Below are 22561 nucleotides of genomic sequence, written 5' to 3'. Positions count from 1 at the left end.
CCTAAATTTACTAGAGAGAGACAGGTGCCTCCTAGATCACGTAGTCTGCATTATTTGGAGTTAATGGCTTTACAGCTACATTAAAAGAGCCTCCGACTAGCCTACAAATTTCTGTACACACTTGTAGACTTCAGCTGTATTTTAAATTCTCTGGAGGCCAAAATAACACATACTCTAAATACTTTGCATTACATACTTAGACTGAAATAAACTTCTCTGTTCCTCAAGAAAGTAAATTGCAGCTATCCCTTTAGTTAATTTCCATGAAAGGAAGGAACAGCCTATATTTAAATAAAGTGTTCCTTTCCAGAAATTCTTAATACAAGTTCAGTTCTAAGTTTACAGTCAAGCATGGGGAAATTCTAGCTGTTTATTGTGCACAAGTACGTTTCCTTACCGTCCTTGAGGTGGGAGGGGCAGAGGGGCTGGTTAGGGACATGATTTCCTGGATGGCCAGGCGGAGCTTGAGCCTGTGCAGGGGATTGCTGATGCCGATTTCCCGCTGGATTTCCGTGTCAGACAGCGCTGACATGATAGCACCGCTCTTCACATTGGCTCGGCAGGCAGCCACGTACCAGGCTGGCATCCCCACCCACAGCTGCAACACACAGGGAAGTAAACAGGATGTGGAAAACATTCCTGCCTCCAAACCCACACAGGCTTTACATTGAGGGGGCTTTTTATTCATTTTGGGAGGAGCACTCACCTCCAGCCACACCACCACAGTGGGCCCATCCCACTGTGCAAAAGGCAAACCTTGTCTTCTGGCTTCCTCCAGCAACTCGTGCCTACAATTACAGAAACAGTCATTAGTTATAATAATGGATGCTACAATTCCAGCACTGCATTCACTTCACTATCTTCTTTCCAATAATTAACTCATTCCTTTCCCAGCCAGCCTTATATGACACACCTCCTCAGGCAGGTACAGCACATGTACAGGGACTATGTAGGGATGAAAGCTGAGCTGGGCAGGAAATCTGAGAGCAGCAGAGATGTAGATCTTGCCTTTCAGAACCCAGTTTCTGAAGTCACTACTGACACTTCCAGCCCAAAGTGAAGATGTCAGGCTTATTTGGCAGGCAGATTCTCAGCTGCTCAGTTTTCTGCCCAGCAAAGCTGAACCAAAGCAGTCATTTCTCCTCAGCATGTGCAGATTTGAAACCTGTGGCCACACATGAGCACATCCGACACGCCTGTCCATCAAGCTGTCAGGGCTGGACACTGGGACAGTGACCATTCCACTGGTGAACATCAGCCTGTCAGAACGTCTGGCACAGCTTCACACAACCAGAGTTGTGTTTGGCAATTCTATCCTGACAGGCTGTGTACTGAAACTCAGCTTTCATCTCCCCTGATGACACCATTTCCTTTGTTGTGCTGAAACAGAAGCGCCTGAAGTTTCATATCGACAATTCAGCTCCCAGAGACAATGGAAGCTCACAAGGTCCCTATAAATAGCTGCCAAAAATGTTTAATAAACCAAAGGACAAAAACTAGCACTGTGGGTATAAGTATGCAATGCTGCTTGGATATGCCTGGCTAAAAACATGGAGAAAGCCTAAAAAAAGCATTTTTACACTGCCCTTGAAAGCCAGTTATATATGGTTAAATCTCCACTCATTCTCCTTTGAAAATGTGAAAAAACAACTGCACCTAATTAGACTGATTTTACTGTTCTTTATTCATGCCTGCAAGTGTAGAATTAAGATATGCAGCAATATTACTGAGTCAAGACCTTGCATTATGTATTTACCATTTTCTCACTATTTCAATCAATTAAAATCTCCTTGCCTTTTGAACTGTCTCACTGGAGAGATCTAAGGTAATAACAGTTTTAGAAGTTATAGGTATTAAAATATACAAGGCACCTTGAAGAGTGATTACTGACAGACAAGGAGCTGTTTTGCTACTCCTACAAAATGGAAATGCAGCATTCAGCTCTTTTAGACATATTTGGGATCCTCATGTTATATTGGGAGGTAACTAAATATTAAAAAGAAATAATGAAGCAATAAATATACTAGCAACTGCTTTATCACCTGCACACCAATAAATTCCTATTGCTCTGGGAGAACCTCCCAGTAATTTGTGCTAATTAAATGTGCTTCCCAGGAATGGGAAAGGGGGAGGAAGGAAGGCACGGCCAGACAACTGGTTACAAATAATCATTCAGGTACCATTTTGGGATCCATCCATTAAGGTGGAACAGTGTTCAGCAGTCAGCAGCTCAATTTCCCTACCAAAAAAGACTATAAAAGCTTAGACATATTTGTACTTTTCAAAAAGACACATATTTCTGAATGTGGAATAAAGGATCAGCTATTTCCCTGCTACTGTGGAATACGTTACATTCACTCTACAATTAATTAGCCCTGAACACATTTTGTTCTGCTTCTCTTTGTTGTTTAAGATTTAAAAATTAGAAAAATAAATTTATAAGATCATATGAAACACTGTTTGGTAAGAACAGAATAAAGTGCTTAATACTGTATTTGCCAGAAAGGAACACAAAGTTTCTTCAAATACTTTAGCTTCTAAATTGGTGTCTAGGCCTTCCTTTTTGGTGGTTGTATTGTGTGGAGTTCAGAGAATATCAGTGTCATTTCTGGTAGCTCTGTAAGTCTCATTGTATACTCCATGGTAACCATGAAACAGTGAATCCTTTGAAGCAAAATACAAGGAATACATTAAAAATTTAAGGAGAGGTTATGATGCCAACTTGAAACTCATGGTGGTAATGTAGGAAGAAAATAATTGTGTGATGGAAGAAAACACATAAAAATAAAAACAAACAAAGAAAAAATGTTTATTAGCTGAGTTTATGCAGAAATTATTCAATGGATCCAAGAGGAAAGCAACCATGAAGCGGAAAATTAATTGCAGAATTTGTTCATATGCAGTGAGAGATTAAAAATTTGCTTGCACAGGAAATCCTTAACCCCAAAGCTCAAGATGTAGCCCAGGCACAAAACATCTCATAGGAAGATTCAGAAGCAGCTGCTGTTTCATCTGCAAATGATGCACTGATGTTTTCTTCCTACAGCAGAGACGTTCTCTTTTCCCACTACTCCCTTCAAACTTCAAGACACTCACTGCATTCCAGTAAAATGTGATCAGATAGATCCCTGAGAGATCACAACTGAGTCTCACAGCCCAACCATTATTTACACCAGTTAGGAAATAGGAGCCAAATCCAGAATCTTTGTGAGGAAAAAAATATTGCAGTGGTGTCAGCAGCGTTAACAGCTGGTACAAACCTGGCTCTGTGAGGGATAAAAGAGAGCCAAAAGAGTAGCTGGCTACTGGAATAACTCCTGGGTGACAAAACCAAGGGAGAGATGTCTGGAGACTTAATAAAAAACCTGGCTGAGCTTCCCTTGGAACAGGAGCCCAAACATGCTGCTGCAAGGGGGGAAGGCTCACTGTTAAGACACATTCCAGAGGCATCTCACAGCAGCTGGGAGGACAAAAGCTGTGGTCACAGGGAGTGAGAAATGATGGCAAAGCTGCAGGTGGTGCCTGGGGCAGCAGAGAGTGCACAGACTGTGTGAAGTAGCTGTGCTCAGAAGGGCTCCTGGCAGGGGAGCACATGCTCACCCCACAGGGAAAATAAAGCAGCCTGGATCACCTGGCCACTGGATTGGGACAGCATGGAAATGGATACATGCAGAGTCAAAGCCAGAGGGGGATGCTGCATCCCAGATTTCTTGGACAGAACTGAAGAGGACTGATTTGGAAGAAGTTCAGAAACAGTAAACACTGCAGTGTGGGGAAGAGAGTGATAGTGATGGAAGTGACAGAGCTTCAGGGTGTAAAAACTGAGAAGCAACAGTTGTAAAACATGAGATGGAAATAGGCAGAGCATCAGGGGAAAGTTAATATCCCTATTCCAGACTGAGTTCAGGGATGCAGTAAGTGCTTTGTGTGTGAGAGTTCTCTTAAATTTAGGGTTGCCTTCCTTTTTGGTGAATACAGTACTAAGCTGGTGCTGTAGCCAGAAAAGCACAAACACAGTTGTGGCAAACACTGTCACTACCACAGCTCACACAGGAGATGAACACAGCACTATCAACCACTTGGGTTTAGTAAACACCAAACAACACTTTTACAGAAATACATCTACCTTGGAAACACAAATACCTACTATTGCTAAACAGCTTTCAAATCCCAGATTACAAAACTAATCTAAGAGGGTTTAATATTACTGTAAAAGCTCACACCATGCAGATTTAGACAAGACACAAACTAGCTTTCACACTGAACTAGGTGACACTGGATTTATTTCAGCAACACATTTTCATAATATATTCTTTTGAATCTAGTATTTCCTCTCATGATGAGACTTTTTTGAAGAAAGGATAAAGGTTTTAATATATTGCTAAAAAATCCAAACTAGTTTTATCATACTTGCACAACAATCCTAAATAAAAACAAATACAAACTTACCCTGATTTTGCACTACCACATCAAATGGTAAACAAAAGGAAAATAAAATAATGAAAAACAAATATAAAACTAGGATTAAACTGAACTCAAAGGCATACAAAACCAGACAAATAATGTGTACTGTAATTTAATTCTGTAACTATAAATACATTTTTGTTAGCAGACAATGAACACTGCCCTCAGCCTGTTTGTGCACATGCAAGCAGAAATCAGAAAGATAAATGAGCAAATAGGGATTAGAGACAGCTATAAATAGAATGAGCTCTTGTTGTTCCAAGCATTCAGGTAGCTGGAATTCTTTTTGCTGAATACAAGGTTTTGTAAGCAAACAGCCAGGCAGAATGTGTTTTAACCCACCCTCCTCCAATATCAGAGTGAAAAGCAATTCAGAGCAGCTCTGCCACTTTTTCTTTTTGATAAGGAGCATCTCAAGGAGGCAGCAAGGGATCTTTGACCCCTTGTGATAATATTGCTTCCCATGTTCAGAACACCCCTCAGGATTCTGAACAATGGCATGACAGCATCTTACTTGGGATTGTTCAAATGATAGATCTAGATTGTTTTAATTTCATTGAGTGGTAGAAAACAGAAGGTTCCAGGGAGACCTTAAAGCCCCTTCCAGTACCTAACTGGGCTGTGGAAGAGATGGAGAGGGGCTTTGGAAGAGCTAAGAAGGCAATTCCAAACTAAAAGTTTTCATTTGTTTCATAGAGACAGCTGCCTTTTAAGCAATCTGCAACACGCAGCCATAAATTATACTTTAAGTAATACCAGCACATTTTTGAAAAGCAGAATGTTTACAAGGAAAGCCATGATTTATCTGCAACTGCACTTCTTGCATTTCTTAAAGCAAGACAGTATGGATTATTTCACTTGAGAATGAAACTTGTGGCTGGTATTGAGAAATACCTATATTGCTCAAAGAACAGACCTTACCACTCCTTAGATATGACCAGACTAAAACTATTTATTCAACCAAGATGTGGTATGACTTTAAAGCACTGTAGAAAAGGGAAAATACCAGATCATAATAATATATGATTGCCTTCAGAGCAGCAGTCTGAAGAAAAACAGCTGAGCTTTCTGTTATCCAAACAAACCCACATTCCATTCTGAATTTTCAAACCAACACACTGCTGGTTTTCATTAGCAGCCACCAGGCATTATTCTTATTAGTTAATAGAACTTAGGTACTGCAAGAAATCCCTCTCAAAGGGAAAATTAGCACCCTTGCTTTTCAACATTTACTGTCTGTCTTCAGAAAGCAAGGAAAGTCTGACCTTCATCAGTTTTTTCACAGCTGAACAGAAGCAGCAGAAGTTTAAGGTATATGGCTCAGCATTGAAAGAAAAAATGCAAGGAATGCCTGATCCTACTTATTTGAGTGTTTCCTGTATTCCCATATAAGCATCAAGTCAGAATTTCTACCCGTAGCAATATCTCTTTTTCACCTATGATTAGTCTCTTTTTCACCTATGATTAGTCTTTGCTTCATCTGTTTCAAGTCTGGAAACAACAAAGCATGCAAACAGAAACTCCAAAGGTGAGCAGCCAACTAAAGGTTTTCTGGGATAGAGTGAAAAAATTCTCTTGACTAGGAAAGGGTAACTGCATACAAGGTGCCATAAAAAAGGAAATATTCACAACTGATTAAAAAAAAAATTGAAGAAACCAGGGCAATGTGGTGCAAAGAAAAAGATTTCAACAGACAATCTTAAACAGAAGTGAAAATATTAGTGAAGAGAGAAGTTGCCCGCAGCTGCAATACAAAGGGAGAGAGAAAGGAGCTGGCAAATTCATACACAGGGAAGGATGTCTGCCCACAGCATCTTGTGCTTCCCTTCCTCCACAATCTGGAGCAAAAAACAGCCAAGGACAACTTTGGGAAATCTCCCATATGAATTAAAGGTATTTATAATTTATTACATTTAATACCTCCCAATGCAGGTATGAAATATAATAAATTTAGGGGGAATTTGTTAAGAGTCCACTTCTATCTCCAAATTTCTTCATTACAGCAGTCCAATTGTAAGTTTTCAGCTTAAATTCCTTTCAAATTTACCATGACCTATGCTGCTATTAATGTTCTGGAAAAATAGTAAAAAAAAGATAAGATCTACAGAGGCTTATTAGCCATAGCATCATATTAGGCAAAAATCCCCCAAAACCAAACTAAAAAATAAAACCACAGCATTTTTAAACAAAGCAACACACGAATAACACAGTCTTAAAAATATTTGATAACTTACTTTTTCTGCATTTTCCTGTTTTTCTCTGCCTGACCTCCAAGTTTGCTGAGGCCTAATGCATCCTGAGAGGAACCATCTGCTTCTCCCAGGCCACCTATGAAAAACCCCAAACTCAAGTCACTCTCAATTTAATGCTTTGTAATATTACTGATCAGGAATGTGTAAAACACAAGCCCCAGGGCCATCTCTCTGACTGTGTAAGAAAAAGCAAACCAACCTTGTCCCAGAGCTTCCTTGCTTCCCTGTCCAGGTCGTCCCTTTTCCTTCTTGCCAAACAGGCGGCCAATGGAGGATTTGATCCCCTTCTTTTTGGGGGCTTTGTGAAGGGAATCTTGGCTGCTGTTACTGCTACTGGGATTACTGGTTTGGCCATCTTGTGAACCTGTTGAACTGTACCCAAAAAAAAAAAATCATAAAGGAGCCCATGTACAGCAAATTCATCACAGATAAGTTCAGGGTTCTGTGCAAGTTAATAGAAGTTCAGTAGCTCACTAAAGACATTTAATTTAATTTAATTTTATGAATTATGAAAAGAAATGTTGATGGCACAAGTTCTTGGCTGAAAGGGGCAGACAAAATTCAAAATACTTGAGTGGAATCCATCTCAGATACTTAGGTACTTTGAAAAGAGTACTTTGAAAAGATCTGTCAATCAAAGTGGCAATTTTGCAAGTTACTTCTCAATTTATAGCTAAATAAACACTTCAAGAGTTAACAGTTACATTTTTCATATCCCAAGCATGAAGATGACTTAATACAGACTTTGAGTACCAAAAGTATTCCCATGAAGCCACTTCCAAGCATTAGCAAAATCTACATTCCTAACGTTTATGTAACAGTCACCCATTTATGTGTTCACACTCCTGACTTTGAGAAACACTTGAACACTCAGACTAAAATCCTACAGGCTGAACAGCTCTGCAGTTTGGGGTTTTACCCTGATGCTGGAACACTGAATTGCTGGTAGGTGTGAGTGATTCCCAGCTCACTTACTTCCTGATGTCCCTGATATCTTCGTGGCTCACAGTGTGCAGAGCTCCCTTCTGGACTCTGTCCAGGCGCAAGGAGCGGGGTGAGGAAGGCGGCGATGTCTCACATTTTATGGTGGTTTTGTCATCTCGTACCTCTTCTCTGGAAGCTGGAGACTGATGGGAAAGGAAGGAAAACTTCAGGGGCAATGCCAAAACATGAAGGCAATACCAACACTACACAAAACAGTGAAAGGAAGAATCTTATTTTAGTGCCAAAGGATCACTCTTGCCCTTACCATTCTGCAGTTGCCTATTTTTTGCTTGATTTCTTTCTGAATTTCTTGTTACCTTCAGTGACAAATTACTAAATTCATGAAATGAGAAAGTAGCACTTATCTCTTATTCATTTATAGGGCTAAGAACTAAAGTAATGCCTTCAGCACCATAAAATGAATATACCTGTCCCCAGTTCAGCACCATAAAATAAATATACCTGTCCCCAGTTCAAGCAAGTGCAAAGACAGAAAAACTAAAGAGACCTGTGGAAAGAATTATTAGCAAGATCATTGACTCTGTGAAGTCAGTTTCTACACACCTGTGGCTACAAAAGTTTGAGTAACAGAAAGACTAACTTCTGTGTGCACTGACAGCTTTTAAAATTCAGCACTGATGCATGAAGACTACAAAGCAGTGATTGCAAACAGAAAGCAGCACAGCAGTCCTCCACACCAGCAAAAACAGGCAAACAAACACAAAAACCCACAAAACAAACCCACACTTAGGCTAAAATGATAAACCATAATCTTGTTTTGTTTCAGAGCTACCCTGCAAATGCTTTATGTTCCTGTTATCCACTAATGAGTTTGGGGACAGGGAGGGAGATGGAGGGGCACACCATGAAATAAACTAAAGATTTTTACCTTTCTACGGTGTTTCCTTAAATCACTAGGCTGACAGATGCATGCAAAGAAAAGAAATTTGGAAAAGCTGTATTTATTGTAAACTGTAGCACAGACTAAGACAACTAGTACAGACAAAACACCTTGGGGAGAATATCAATAACAATTACAACAATGGCACAGAGAGATACTGGGTATGAAGTACTCCTTAAATCACAGATTAGTAAATGTATCCCTGAAGTGAGGAAAAGGAAGCAAAAAATAAACACTTAGTTGGTTATCTACAAAAGTACCAGAGATGTGTGTTAGCACAAAATATGTGCAGCAAAAAACCCCAGTAAAGTGTGGGGGTTGCAAGGTGTTGCTTTGAAAAGGTGAGAACTTGCTTTGAACCTCCAGGTCAGCTATAGGAGCCTTAATAAATCATCTGCACTCATCCCTCCTCACAACCCTGGGATTCCTGCAGCTGTTTCCTACACTGCACAAAAAGCAGCCAAGACTTTAATAATGTCAAAGAGTGCCAACAATAGCCAATTTCTATACAGTAACAGAATTCTGTTCTTTTTCCAGCTTTCCAGTGCTGGAATGTTTGAGCAGGAATTCACCACCACTTTTATTTTATCCTCCATCCACTGTAGCTCACTCCCCAGGGAGTGCTCACCTCTGCCAGTGCACAGAGCAAGAGTTACACAAACAGCTTATTCAGACTGATGCTGACAAAAGTTAAATTTAGATAATTTGTTTAATAGCTCTCATTATTTAAAAAGCCTGTAACCAAAAATAAAGTTGGTCCCCTTTGAAGTGGGACAGCGGGGAGAGATGTTGTTTCCCCTCCCACAAAGGATAACATTTAATTGTTTTTTATTTAGAATACATGTAAATTTTGCAGCATTAATATGGAAAGTTTTGTTCAATCTGACTGTAGAGTACTACATTACTAAACCATAAGTTCACTGAATCACAGAAGGGACTTTTAAGGATGATCTAGTTCCTCCTCAAGTTCTTGACAAGGCACTGCAGACTCATTTTACCATTACTGGATCTTTCATCCATTAAATCTGATGAGCATAAAAATGAAAGTGTTCACCACATGGAATGAACTGCCCACAAGGACTGCTCAAGAGAGCTGTAGGCTTCACCATTTATCATGTTGATGCTTTTTAATCATGAGGGGCTTTCAACTGACTGAGCTGCATAACCACTGGCATTAAACTAATTTGCCTACATGATCAAAACCTAATGCAACTCTCTTTTAAAACGTTGGAAGACATGGCAGAACTCAGTCTAATAATCCATGATAGCTCTTCCTAAAGTTTCTAGAAAGCTCTTGTTCTCTAATTCTTGATTTCAAGCTTTCGCAAATCATTGCCAGGTACAAAACTCATCAAATACAGCACAAACACCAGATCAAGTGACTTCAATGCACAATTAGGACCTAAAGGGAACTTAATTACAGTTCACTTTCTTCAATTGCATTGGATTTCAGACCAGACACAATTCTCCTGATCTAGTTTTGGGGAAAAGAGCTACTTAAATTTGTATATGGTTTTCTGCATGAGAAGTATTTAGCTTAACTAATAATTGTGAAATGTTCGAAGATGAAACACTTCACAATCTGAATTTTGATAGTTTTTTGTTTTAGAAGACTGCTTGCCCATAGACATATGGCTAGAGCTAGTACAATTATTTTTATTTTAATGCAAAGAAGGCAAAATTATTCCCTTTTATGAAAAAATACTTCTTGGTGTATGTGCACATTAATTTTATGACGTCAGCAAAACTACCTAGCTGAAATACTTGGTTTTAACTGTTCGTTTTATTTAACATTTATATAAAACAAGAAGGGGGGAGATTTGTATCTTAATTTTACAGATGTGTTTACATGCATAAAACAGCTCCTAGAAGGATTAATCTTCCTCAGCAGTCATAGGAATGTCAAAAGAAGGAAAACATCTTTCTCTACTCTCTCAACACCTAAGACTAAACTACTTTATCAACCACAAGGTCTAACAGGTATTTCCTTTACCTATCAGGCTTTAATAGCTTAAAACAGGACACTAGCACTCATTAATATTCAAACAGCAGTGATACCATCCCAGTCTTCAAGATTAATATGCAAATCACTTTCTGGCTGAGTGTTTACTGGAATACTGGACTGCTAAAAATAAAGTTTAAAGCAGATGGAGAAAGTGGTTGAAAAGAAAACATTATTTCTTGTAGAAAGAGGAGTCTGAAGAAAGACCATAACAACAGAAGGAATAAATACTTAGGCACGAGATGTTGACCAAATAATAGACTCGAGCTCTGAACGTTTTTCCTAATCATTATGTATCTTACACTTTTTATAGAAGTTGAAAGGAAGCAGTAGAAAAACCTAGAGAAAGGAAAAATACAGCTGAGTAAGCAGGAGAGGAAAGAACAGCGCATCTCCTAGAGAACAGGAGCGCTCCGAGGAGGAGCCTGCGTGGTTACCCACCAGAGTCATGATGCCCAGCCTGTCCGCCTCCCGGGCGGGGCTGTGCGGGACGCGGCGCGGCGTGGAGCGGCCGCTGCCGGGCGGGGAGGAGCCGGCCAGGGCCCCGCCGAGCGCCACCGAGCCCAGCGAGCGGAACCGGCCGTGCGCCTCCAGGCTGCCGCTGCCCACGCGGCTCTCGATCTCCTCCGCGCGCTGCTCCGTGTTCTCCTTCTCCTCCTGGATCAGCCTGAGGGAAAAACAGCCTCACAGCGATGTGACATTCCAACAGGGACTGTCATCGTCACATTTTCTTACAAATCCCTCTGCCAGGAGTTCTTCTCCTGGGAAGCTGAGAAGCCTCAGAGAAAAATGAAAATGACATTATCTCATTTGCTTCTCCTGTGTTTTGCTGCTTTGGAATGTGGTTTGGAGATTGTTTATCCAACAGGTGGTTGTTTGATTGGTTTCGTGTGATTGTTTTAATTTAATCACCAATCATGGGGTAACGGCTGTGTCAGGACTCTGGCAGGAGTCATGAATTTTCATTATCATTCTTTGTAGCCTTCTGTCTGCACCCTTTCTCTATTCATATTGTATAATTTCATATAGTGCCCCCATCCTATAGTGCCCCCATCATAAAATAATTAGTCTTCTAAGAACATGGAGTCAAATTCATCATTCCTCCCCTCATCAGGGGACCCCAGAAAATACCACAAAGGACCACGCAAACAGAAGCAGCACTTAGCAGAAAAATGTGGGGAAATTACCATTTCTCAGCATATTTTTATCCAAAGTTGCACAGCAGACAGCCCATACCTGATCTCTTTGTTGATTGCATCCAACTGTTCCTGCAGCATTATGGCCAAAGTCTGAGCATCAGCCTGACCGCTTGGTGACAGCAGATCGACTGAGCTGAAAATGGTCTCCCTGTCGTCCTCCATGTCAGACACATCCACATCACTCTCAAATGCTTGTGCCACGTTTGCCAACACACTGGCTTGCTGGGCCCGCTCCCAATCCTGCTCATTCAGGGTCTGAACCTACAAGAATCCATTAAAGAAATAAATCCAAGCTCTAATGGAAAAAACGTGACATCTCTACTACTTATCAAGATGTTTAAAATCATTTATGTAAGTCCACTTACATGCTGAATGCATCCATCAAGACAGCAATGTTTAGAGAAATGTAAAAAAAAAAGCTATAATGTAGGAAGCTTTAAACTTAATTTAACTGCAAGATGCAGAACACACATTTAATTGCAGTAGAATTTTGCTATCAATTCCATGGGAACTATGGAATCAGTTTTATATAATGGGCACTCATGCATCCTGAAAGGAAATGGAAACTGCTTGCAGAACAGTAATGTGTTAGATTAGAGTGTACAGACACAAAAGTAGGACTGCTTCAAATTGTGCTTTACAGGCTTGTCAAAATTAAAAAAAAAAAAAAAAAAAAAAAAATTAAAAAAAAAAATAAATAGGAGCTCCAAACCACAATCTTGCAACTATTTGCTAACAATTAAAAGTACCAGCAGCTGTTCATGAGTTGGTAAAACAGGATCTATAAAACTCGGGAGTTTTTTGCCAGGTGCTCCCAACTCTAAAACCTCCTCCCACCTGATTAGGCTCATGCACTGAACAAATCTGTGTTATCTGTGTTTTCCCTCCTCACCTTGGATGGCTCGTCCCTGAGAGCAGCCAGCCGCCCCTTCTGGGGCCGCCTCAGCACGGAGGAGGAGCTGTAGGAGTCTGTGTGACTGTCCCCCACAGAGGAGGATGGCACAGGGAATCTGAAATCTGCTCTGCTGCAACACAAAGCAAACACTTCATCTTTACCAAGGGAGAAAGAAGCAAAAAAAAAAAAAAAATCACCCAAAAGGATTTCTCTTGTCCCACCACTGCCAGTTGTTTTTAAGCAGTATAAAAATTATTTTACATGCTCTATAAAACTGAATTTATAGCTATGACTGAAATATTTTCATTTATAATCTACAAGATAGTATTTAGCACAGTGACTTTAAAGAAAATAGGAAAAAAACAAACTTCTGCTGGTACCTATGATGAATTGATGTGGCTCTGAGCCTCACTTGGTCGTTTTCAGCCCTCAATGCATCAACATTTAATACAAGTTGATCCTGGAAAAATAAATAGAAAAAATATATCATATGCTTTTTAAAAAAAAAATTAGTGTCAAATACAAATTTATAAACTCACATCTAGGCTTTTTATCTAATTTCTCTGAAAGTCGGAAACAACAGATTTTAAGATACAGGCTTTACCTATTTAAACATTGGTTTTGCTACACACAATACAGCATTGTCACAAAAGGGCATCCCAGAATAATTCTGCTGCCTCTCTACCCTGACTCTGGTAATGACAATATGTATTTTAAAAACAGCTATTAGTTCAGATGCTACTAAGTTTAATTATAATTAAGTGATGATGAGAAAGAAGATTTGTTCAAGCTTTCTGCACAGTAGCATCTAAAAGCATTCACTTTTAACTTGGACATTTTTACATGCTCTAGAAAGTCTGAATTTAACAGCAGAGAAATACATGAATATGAAACCAACAAAAGCCTAAATAAAATAAAAAGTGGCTGATAGTAAACATTTGTAATGAGGGACTTGTCATTTCCAGGACAAGCAGAATACAAGCTGCTATTACTGAGGAGCAGCCAAGACTAATAAGTATTTCTCCCTTTGCTCCACAGCTCTTAAAACTCTTAAAAAAATGTTAGCAGTTGCACAAGCATTTTGTGATATTCAATGCCTTGAGAACACCTTATGGCAAAATACCCAACATTAAAAGTATTTCTCATTTGGTTTTGCTGTTCAAGGTCACATGTACAACAGTATAAAAATTCTACACAACCTCCAAACTTTGGCCAATTGCCAACATATCCGGGCCCTTCACATATTTAAAAGTGTGTTAAGTCTTGGACTAAAAGGTTATGTATTATCTATAAAGTCCCCCTAAAACTGTGGCACACAATACCATAAAATAAGCAATAACAACTCCTTTCTCTTAAACAGAGCAGGAAATGTTAAGTTTTATGAGGAATTAAAATCTGATCCTGCTATGTGGCAAGGCAGCAATTAAGTTCCAAGATAATATTTCAGAAATGCAGTTTACCTTTTCATGCTGAAGTTCTTCTATTTGTTTTTTTGCATTTTCAATTTCTCGTAGAAGTGAATTCTGAAATTAAAGGCATCACAAATTAAGTTTCTCAGAAGCTTTACACTTTTAAACCATAACCATGATGACTATCAAAAAAAATGCAGTCACCACTACACAAATGCATCTTAAATTACACATCCTTGATTGCTTCCATCATTTCACTTTGATTATAGTTGAAGGTTCATCCTTCCAGGTGTACAGCCTGCTAAATAATGGATTTAGTAATAGGACTGGTTCCATAAATCTTTAATAGCAATAGCAGCCTTTTAAAGCTCCATTTCACAGTCTAACTAGTGAAAAAAGGAAATAATTATGGAATCATTCAAAGTAATTCAAGAAAGAGCACATGATCAGAACAAAGTCTTAATGTTACCTGAATATTTCTTCCCAACTTAGCATAAAAGAACGAGCTGGAAGTCTCAATAAGAACACTTTTCTAGAAGCTGTTAACTACAGTAAAGGACAAGTAGATTTTCCTCATTATTTGCAAATGTAGTTATGGTTTGGAAGATAAGAGGGAGTCAGGGTCAACCCTGAGACATCGCCTATTATTCAAACATTATGCATGAAGGAAGAGGAAGCAAACATTCAGTACAAGTCTGGAAACACCATTTGTGTTCCAAAGCATTTTATTGCCATGACTTTAAAACCAAAGACACTCAGCTTTTCCTGAAACATTTCCCCAGATGGTCATTTCACCCTCTGGTAAAAGAAACCAAATATATTTTAATCCAAGACCAAGCAACTCAAAGTCAGCACCAAGCAAAGTGTCACTTCAGAAGACATGGCTTTGCTGGATGAAGAATAAGGGATCTAACTTCAAGCTGTGCATGGAAGAATAATCCAAAAGGATCTAGATCCAAAAGCAGAAGGGAAGAGAAGGAGTGAAAAGTGTGTCAGAAGAGATGAATTGAGTGCAGGGAAAGCTCCAATATATGCACTGACACTGCAGGAAAAGCTCATTTACATGCATATAACCAGTCCCAAAATGAGCTACCTGAGAAGAAAAGCAAATTGCAGGAATCCCACAACGACTTCAGAGGAATTGGTACAGCCAAAAGCAGTGGGAAACAAAGAAACTGAACTGGAAAGGTCAAAGTTCCAATGCTTTAGGCTTCCTGTATTACACTGGATGAGCCTATTTATACAATCTGCACCAGTCAAATAAAGGACAAAGCTTCTTAAAAGCTGCCTTCTCAACACCACTGTGCAGTGCCCAGGGACAATCTCAAAAATTATTTTTAAGATTTTTCAAAATCCACACTAAAAAAGAGCCTTAACAGCAACTACTTACTAATAAGGGGTTTGTGTTTATTTGCTGAAGTTTTGGACATGTTGCAAAAGGCACGAATCATGACAGAATTACACATTCATTACTGGAATGTTACCTTGTCTTCCAGGGCAGCCATCCTCTCCTTGAGATGAAGCTGAAGCCTTTCATTGGATTCAGACAGGAGCTTATCAACAGTTTCTGACAAACGTTTATTATGCTCTTCATTCATCTTCTCTCTCTGTCTAGCCTGAGATACAAAGAAGCTGCTGAAAAAACTTCAGATTTGCAATATCTCTAACAATTTCCAGGTTATGAAGGCAGCAATCTTTCTTTAATCCAAATGCATTTTTTTTAACAGCAATATTTTCACACATGCAGAGGAACACTGCATGTGCCTCCAGGGCTCTGTAAAGGGAATCTAAGGGACACTTCAGTCTTCAATAAGTGACCCAAGATCAGAAGTTCAAAAATCCAAGCCTACATTAAAAAAAAAAAATTAAAAGGCACAATTCAGAATGGATTCCATTATCTGTAACCCAGGAACCAATTTTTCCATGGTCATTTAATTCACCAAGTTTCTTCAAACTTTTATTGGAGACTTTCAGCACATTCTCCTTGAGATTTAAGGTTAGCCACAGTACAGTGACTCACTAGCAGCCAGCCTAAACTCTAGCTTTATTTGAAAGCTGAGAAACAAAGAGGATTAGGTTCTTGCTTTCAGCTTTTTATATTTGTCAAAATGATGTGCAGTACCCTTTGCAGTTCTTGATTCTTCTCTTCAAGCTGTGCCTCCATCTGTCTCAGCCGCTCCTCGATATTGCCGTGTCTCTCCTCAGCCTGTCAATTTGTGAGCAAAATTAGAATTTGGGTGGGTTTTATAGGCTCCAAAAGCACAGAAACACTGAGGCACAGGAATATTTCTAACATGCTTTGCACAACTGCCATTTATGATAAAGGACAATGCAGAACAGATGTTTTTCTGTCACCAAAAGGACCTAGCAAGAGTTCAGATGGGAAGTGGCAAAATGATGAAACCTCTCACCCCTAAGTACCATCATGAATCAACTACAACTATTTGCAAACAAGCTTGCAACAGCAAAGTTCATTCATATCCCCAAGAAATAAAACAAAAAAAAAAAAAAAGTCAAGACTGAGTGCATTTTCAGCTTCTCCTCACTAGCCTGGACGATGGGACCCTTTGTTAGTAATCATGGCAAAGCAGAAAGCAGCAAGCAGAGACAAGGACTAAGATACAAATTCTACCTTCCTAAGCTTGGTGGCAAGTTCCAAAACTTTAGCATCTTTAGCAGCAGAGCTCCCAGGAGACAAAAGGTCAGACTACAGAGCCAGTTAGGGACAGGAAAGATAACAGGGAAAAAAAAATGAAACTAAGGCTTTGAAAGAAAACATGCACACACATACTTGAAAAGGCTCATTTGTAGTTAACTAAATATAATGCTTTAGATTTCATTACTCCATTTGCAGCCCTCTAAAAATCCTGGTATTTGATAGTACCACAACTTCTCTCTCTCCCCACTTGCTTCACTTAGCAGTGTGAGAAATTTAGGTTCATGTTGAGAAGACTCTATGCCTATTATTGAATAATTTTAATAAAAAGTACCAAAATAATAATTCAGGGAGATATTTTTATGATGTAGAAGAGTTAACAGAAAACCCACTTAAGTTCCAAAGAGCACAAACTTAAAAACAGATTAAAAATTAAAAAAAAAAAGAAAGTAAATCAGAGTGTCTTCAGAGAGATGAATGGAAAAAAAAGTAGGAAATAACATTTTCTGTAAAAAATTTGGAAAACTGGAAATCAAATGTAACCAAACCAACACTAGGAACAGATTTCCTGCAGTGGGACACCAGTGGAGGAGGGAGTCTGGAGGACACTGTGCCACCACCTCACCTTTGTAAGCGCTGCCACTCTCTGTGCCAGCTCAGCCTCCACCTCTGGCAATGTCTCAGCTTTTCTCAGGGTCTGCTGCAGCTTTTGCTCAGCCAGTTCCAGTCGCTCTTGCAGTTGCCTGTTCTTATCTTCACTCTGCACAGGGTCATGGCCAGCAAGTGTTGAGGGTTAGAGAAATGATTAGTTAGAAAGTGGTTGGCTAAACAGCCATTTCTGGCTTATGAAGCTGGACTATTTTATGTCAAGCATTTCTCAAACTTCCTCTCCCACTAAGGCAATAGTTTGTAAAAACCACTACATGCTATTCAAATCTTAAAAGTTTAGCTCAGAATGAGTAATTTTCACCCACAAAACTAAAGATGCTTGGATACACACGCAGTAACTTTAAAATCCACAATTAATAGGGACAACAGCCCTGCTGCCCAAGATAAAGTGCACTAAATTTCTCAAAACCATTTCCCCTTCCCAGTAAAGCTGTCTCATCTTTATTCCCAGGGTAAAAATCTCTGCAATGTAGGACTCCAGCTCCTGAAAAACAATCACTAATAACAGCACATTACAGCTGATATTTATCTCCCTAAAAGCAAAGTGCTTGAGCACAGCATGAACATTAATTATCTCCATTAGCTTTACGCTGAGCAAAATGTACTTCATCTCATTTGAAAGCACAACCTGTCGGTGCATGGAGTCTTTAGTGGCAATTTCATTTTCAAGTTTATCATTGAGGTCGTGCACGGATGTAGCTTCACGTTGTGCAGCGAGGTAGCGTTTCTCCAGAGTGGTGATCCTCTCCTCCATGTCCTCCTTCTGGGCCAGAGTCTGGGCAGGACACACAACACAAGTCAGAATGTGAGAGATAATTTCAAATAAAATAATTTCAAAAAAATTTTTTTTAATCAGGTTATTTTTCTCAGTAGAAAATGAAGTGGAAAGAAATGACTTTTTAAAACAGTTAATGATTAAAAAACACTGGTCTTTATTACCTTACACCACAGATCTGCTACTTTCCAATGGCACACAGAGAGCAAATCTTGACTTGCTGGGGTGGTCAGAGAATTCTGGGATTTAATTATGCTCCCTTGCTCTCTAAAAAGGATATGTGGGACCCTGGCAATTAGGGATTCAGCAGTGACAGGAACTGTCAACCACACCACTGAAATTAAAGGGATTCCTCAACCAAGTGCATCTTTTAGAAAAGGAAGCAAGAGTAATAAGCTAAGCATGTATGACAGGATCAAGCATCTCTTCCAGAACATGCTGAAGTTGGCAATGCTAAATTCCAATCTATTAATGAAATATCTAGTTAGTTATAGGTTTATCCTGAAGACAGATTTTTTTAAGTGGACAATGGGACCCTTTGGTCTTCTAAACAAAAACCAGATACCCATCATGTCCTAAAAAAACATTTTCTTCTCATCTATCAAACCAAAGACTTTCAAAAACAAAGGTTCAACTGAGCACCAGTGAAACTAAAATTTTATGAAAATGGCATTTGTGACTCCCCAAATCCTGACAGTTCCTTCCTCACCTCTCGTACATCCCTCTGTAACTTTGTGTTCATTTCTTCAGATTTGATTAAGTCTTTCCTTGCTGTGTCTAGATCTTCTTCCAGCTCTGTTACTCTGCTGGACAAAGCAGTGAGGCGTTCTTTCATTTGTGTCTGCTCTTTGTTTTGCTTATCTATGATGTCTTGGAGTTCAATCACTTTAGCAAGGTTTTCATCGTGGCATAATGAACCATCAGAGGATCTCTATTAAACAGGAAAAAAAGTGTATTAGCATGATGCAAATTAGATTGAAAAACAAATTGTTACTCACCTGTAAGCATCCCTCCGCAAAGATTATTTTATTATTGAACAGTCTGCAAAAGCTGAAATTTCAGTAACTATGATTTTTTAACTAGATGATCATACAAAAATATTTCATTATGGTTTAAAATTAAAATGTTATAGTTAATGATCAAAACCCACGTGTCTGCTAAGCCAAGTAAATAGCTGTACCTTCCCATTTGTAGTTGGTGTATTTTCCTGTTCATGATTTATATCCAGCATCCCATCTGGAAGTGTTTTCTTCTGATTATTTTGCTCTTTCAGAATCATTAACTGAAAGAAAAGTTTACAGACACATGTTTCAAGCCAATTCCTTTTTCACTAATAATATAAGGAAGAGCTGCAAAAGCAAAGGAGCAAAACAACAATTACTGATTCTACTGCCAGGTATGTATTAATAAAATCTGGCACAAGCACTCAAATACCTTATGCCACTGCAAACCCTTATTTTAAAGGCACAGGAACTCTTTTTGTTGGTTTGGTTGGGGTTTTTTGGGGGCAGAGAGGGTATCAGGAGGTTGAGGGTTTGGTTTTTTTCCTCTCCTGCTCTTTCAAAGCAGCTAAGTTAAAACTTAACAATTATTCCATCTGGCAAGAAATCAAAAGGAAGAAGTGAAAGTGAAACTTAATAAATTACTCTGTACAAATATTGACTGAAACACCCACAACGGACACATGAAGTCTTCTTTTAAGACAAACTTACCTCTTTATGTGTAGTACCTAGTTCTTCTTCCAATAAGCTACACCTTTCAAGTGCTACTCGTAATCTCTCCCTTACCTGAAAGGGTAATTTCAAATTACTTGAAATCATTCAAGTCAAAAAAAAATCAATTTTACTTGATGCCATGCCTTTACAGACAATAAATGACACTGTTTCCATTACACTTAGAAACCTTCTTAATCTGGAGTCAGTCCTAATTACAACACATGCTACCAAAAAAATAACCAAATAATGTTTCTTTTATAATCTAGCTTTTCCTTTTTTCTATCATAAGCAACATGAACTGTATGTTTAGGCACTAAAGAGCTAAACATAGCCAGAATTTGCTTGTCCTTCTGCAAGGCACAGACAGTGTTTGCTCATTTACAACATGAAAGAACAAGTAAAATTCCACTTAAAATTATTTGCCAGATTTTATATACAAGGGTCACAAAGACAGGTAAACTGGAAGTTGGCAACAAAATTTACAGTGAACTTAAGCGGTTGCATATCCTGCTGTTAATATCAGGCACAACTGAAGGGAGGAGTTCTTTTAATTCAGATTTCTATCCCAGTGTAAGCAGATTCCTCTCTAGTCTATTTCTTTTATTAGATAATCAAAAGGATAAATCCTGATGTTGTATAGGTAAGCAGCTGTGTGCATTCCTACAGCAAATATGCTGCTCCTGAACCATGCTGAGTTTACATTAACACAGTTAATGAAGTGCTTGAATAAACCACAGCACCTTGCTTTAGTTAAGTGCAGCACCTTAATTTAGGAGAGCATTTTCCAATGTAGTTACACTGCAGAGATTTCTACAATTCCAGTACAAAAACTGGCTGGCCCACACAAAGGAAAGAGGATGAAAAGGTGTTAGGTACAATACTTCATTACCTTTTCATCAAGGGCTTTGTGGTGCTCAAATAAGGATTTTAGTGCTTTGAGAACTTCTACTTCACTAGAAACTCCTGCTGGAGACTGAGCTTGCCTCTTCACAACAGTCATCCTGAGGGATCGCTCATGCCTGGAGACAAGACACTCCAAGTGTTCCAGTAATAGCTAAAGCAAAAGGAAAAACAGAAAGGAATAATGTTTATTCCTGTTTTGTACAGCTGCAGAAAACTCTGCCTCCTAGAACAGCAAGTGTAGAGTTATAAATATCAAATTTCAGAGACAAAGGATATTGTATGGAGTGTAAGGACTGTTTTTAACATTTCAGCTGTATTAGCAGTGTGAGCTGCTCAAACACATCACCACAACCTGCCCACTCTGCTCCTCTGATCCCAGAGCTGCAGGATTACAAAACTTTAACAACAAGAAATCTGGATGGCAGATAGCAGTGCAGTCTTACAAGCTTTTCCTGATTCTGCACAGCAGCACTTGGAGCTGTGCACAAGCTGCCAAACCCTCTTGATCAACACACACACATCTGCACTTCCATGGGGATTCATGTACAAGTATCAGGGGAAAAAATACTTCTAGCTTTTCAAATTCAACATTTGTTTTCCTCCCTGTAGCTGGATGCTTTAAGAATGGTAAGCTTGGAGAAGACAAGGAACTGACCCTTGTGTTATTCCTTTCTGCTTTCAGTTCAGCAATTTCTTCTTCCCTTTCAAGCAGCTGCTCCCTGCATACATTCAGCTCTTTTGTGAGCGCTGCAAATTCCTGGAACAAACCAGACAGAAGTATAAGCACATCAAATATCAGCACACAGTGAGAGTGGATTCATATGAACACTTGACAGTTCCTTGAAGCATTCATTTCAGATGTGCAAAGCCAATACAACTGTATAGTCATACTGAGCCACCTTCAGCTCAAACATTTAAAACCTTTCTGCTGCCAGCTGTAAAGACAAATGATGTTTGACCAGGACTTTGAAAACTTGTGTCTGGAGGCAATATACTTGCCTTGACTTGGGGTTTCCCTGGTAAGCTAAAGGAAAAACATATTTGTAACATGCTTTGTTATAGTTTCAAAGAGTTGTTAATTTTGTGAGTTTTGGTTTGTTGTTTTTTTTAACAACTGCTGAGGGAGACATGAAAAAACAGAGCACTAAGCACAGCAAAATAAGGAAACCAACAAACATGACTTATTTCAAGTCAGTATTTAATTGTGAGCAACAATGAATAATTCTAACATATACCACATTACAGCTAAATACAGGAATTTCATTCAAGCCTTCCTTCCAATCTCACAAAAGGGAATGAAGCAGTCCTTTCCCTACAGTTCTGCCAGAAATCTCTGAGGATTAGAATCAGAATTTTCTGAAAGGTGAGCCCAGGGGCTCAAAGCCCTCACAAGGCTCATCCTTCAAATTCAATAAAGATTTCACCAAACAAAGCCCAACCAAAGTGAAACAGTACAGAGTGAAGTGTCAACAAAGAACAGGAGTGGAGCTAACTCACATCACTTTCTGCATGCTTATTACTGCAGTGAACACAGTCAGTATGGAAGAATATCCTCCTACAGTCAGGGGTTTCTGTCAGGAAATGATTGTACTAATATCTGCAAGAGCCACTGCAGCCTAAACCATTTCCCCTCTCTATCAACAGCCACACTAAAAATAAAATAATATAAAACTTAACTTAATAAAAAAGACATTTAAATGTTCTGTTAACTCAGGGAGCATACTCTGAATAGAACAA

The 22561-nt window shown here is 39.0% G+C and overlaps 1 protein-coding gene across 1 annotated transcript in view; it reads right to left on the bottom strand.

Annotated features, from left to right (window-relative positions):
• Window positions 1-22561, bottom strand: part of PPFIA1 (PTPRF interacting protein alpha 1) — a 53317-nt gene that overhangs the window by 10981 nt on the left and 19775 nt on the right. Inside the window, exons 3-21 of the mRNA XM_058807951.1 lie at window positions 21480-21581; window positions 20811-20975; window positions 19919-19993; window positions 19387-19488; window positions 18916-19137; window positions 18060-18206; window positions 17388-17522; window positions 16229-16312; window positions 15591-15722; window positions 14158-14220; window positions 13078-13157; window positions 12695-12827; window positions 11840-12063; window positions 11045-11270; window positions 7692-7843; window positions 6916-7088; window positions 6699-6792; window positions 707-788; window positions 398-598 (exon numbers count right to left, since the gene is read on the bottom strand). Of these exons, the coding sequence (XP_058663934.1) occupies window positions 398-598; window positions 707-788; window positions 6699-6792; window positions 6916-7088; window positions 7692-7843; window positions 11045-11270; window positions 11840-12063; window positions 12695-12827; window positions 13078-13157; window positions 14158-14220; window positions 15591-15722; window positions 16229-16312; window positions 17388-17522; window positions 18060-18206; window positions 18916-19137; window positions 19387-19488; window positions 19919-19993; window positions 20811-20975; window positions 21480-21581 (2592 nt within the window). The remainder of the gene's footprint in view (window positions 1-397; window positions 599-706; window positions 789-6698; window positions 6793-6915; window positions 7089-7691; window positions 7844-11044; window positions 11271-11839; window positions 12064-12694; window positions 12828-13077; window positions 13158-14157; window positions 14221-15590; window positions 15723-16228; window positions 16313-17387; window positions 17523-18059; window positions 18207-18915; window positions 19138-19386; window positions 19489-19918; window positions 19994-20810; window positions 20976-21479; window positions 21582-22561) is intronic.

Source organism: Ammospiza caudacuta, chromosome 6 (genome assembly GCF_027887145.1).
Source record: "Ammospiza caudacuta isolate bAmmCau1 chromosome 6, bAmmCau1.pri, whole genome shotgun sequence".
NCBI classification, from domain to species: domain Eukaryota; kingdom Metazoa; phylum Chordata; class Aves; order Passeriformes; family Passerellidae; genus Ammospiza; species Ammospiza caudacuta.
The sequence above is the reverse complement of the archived record's forward strand: the minus strand, read 5'-3'. Positions and strand labels throughout refer to the sequence as shown.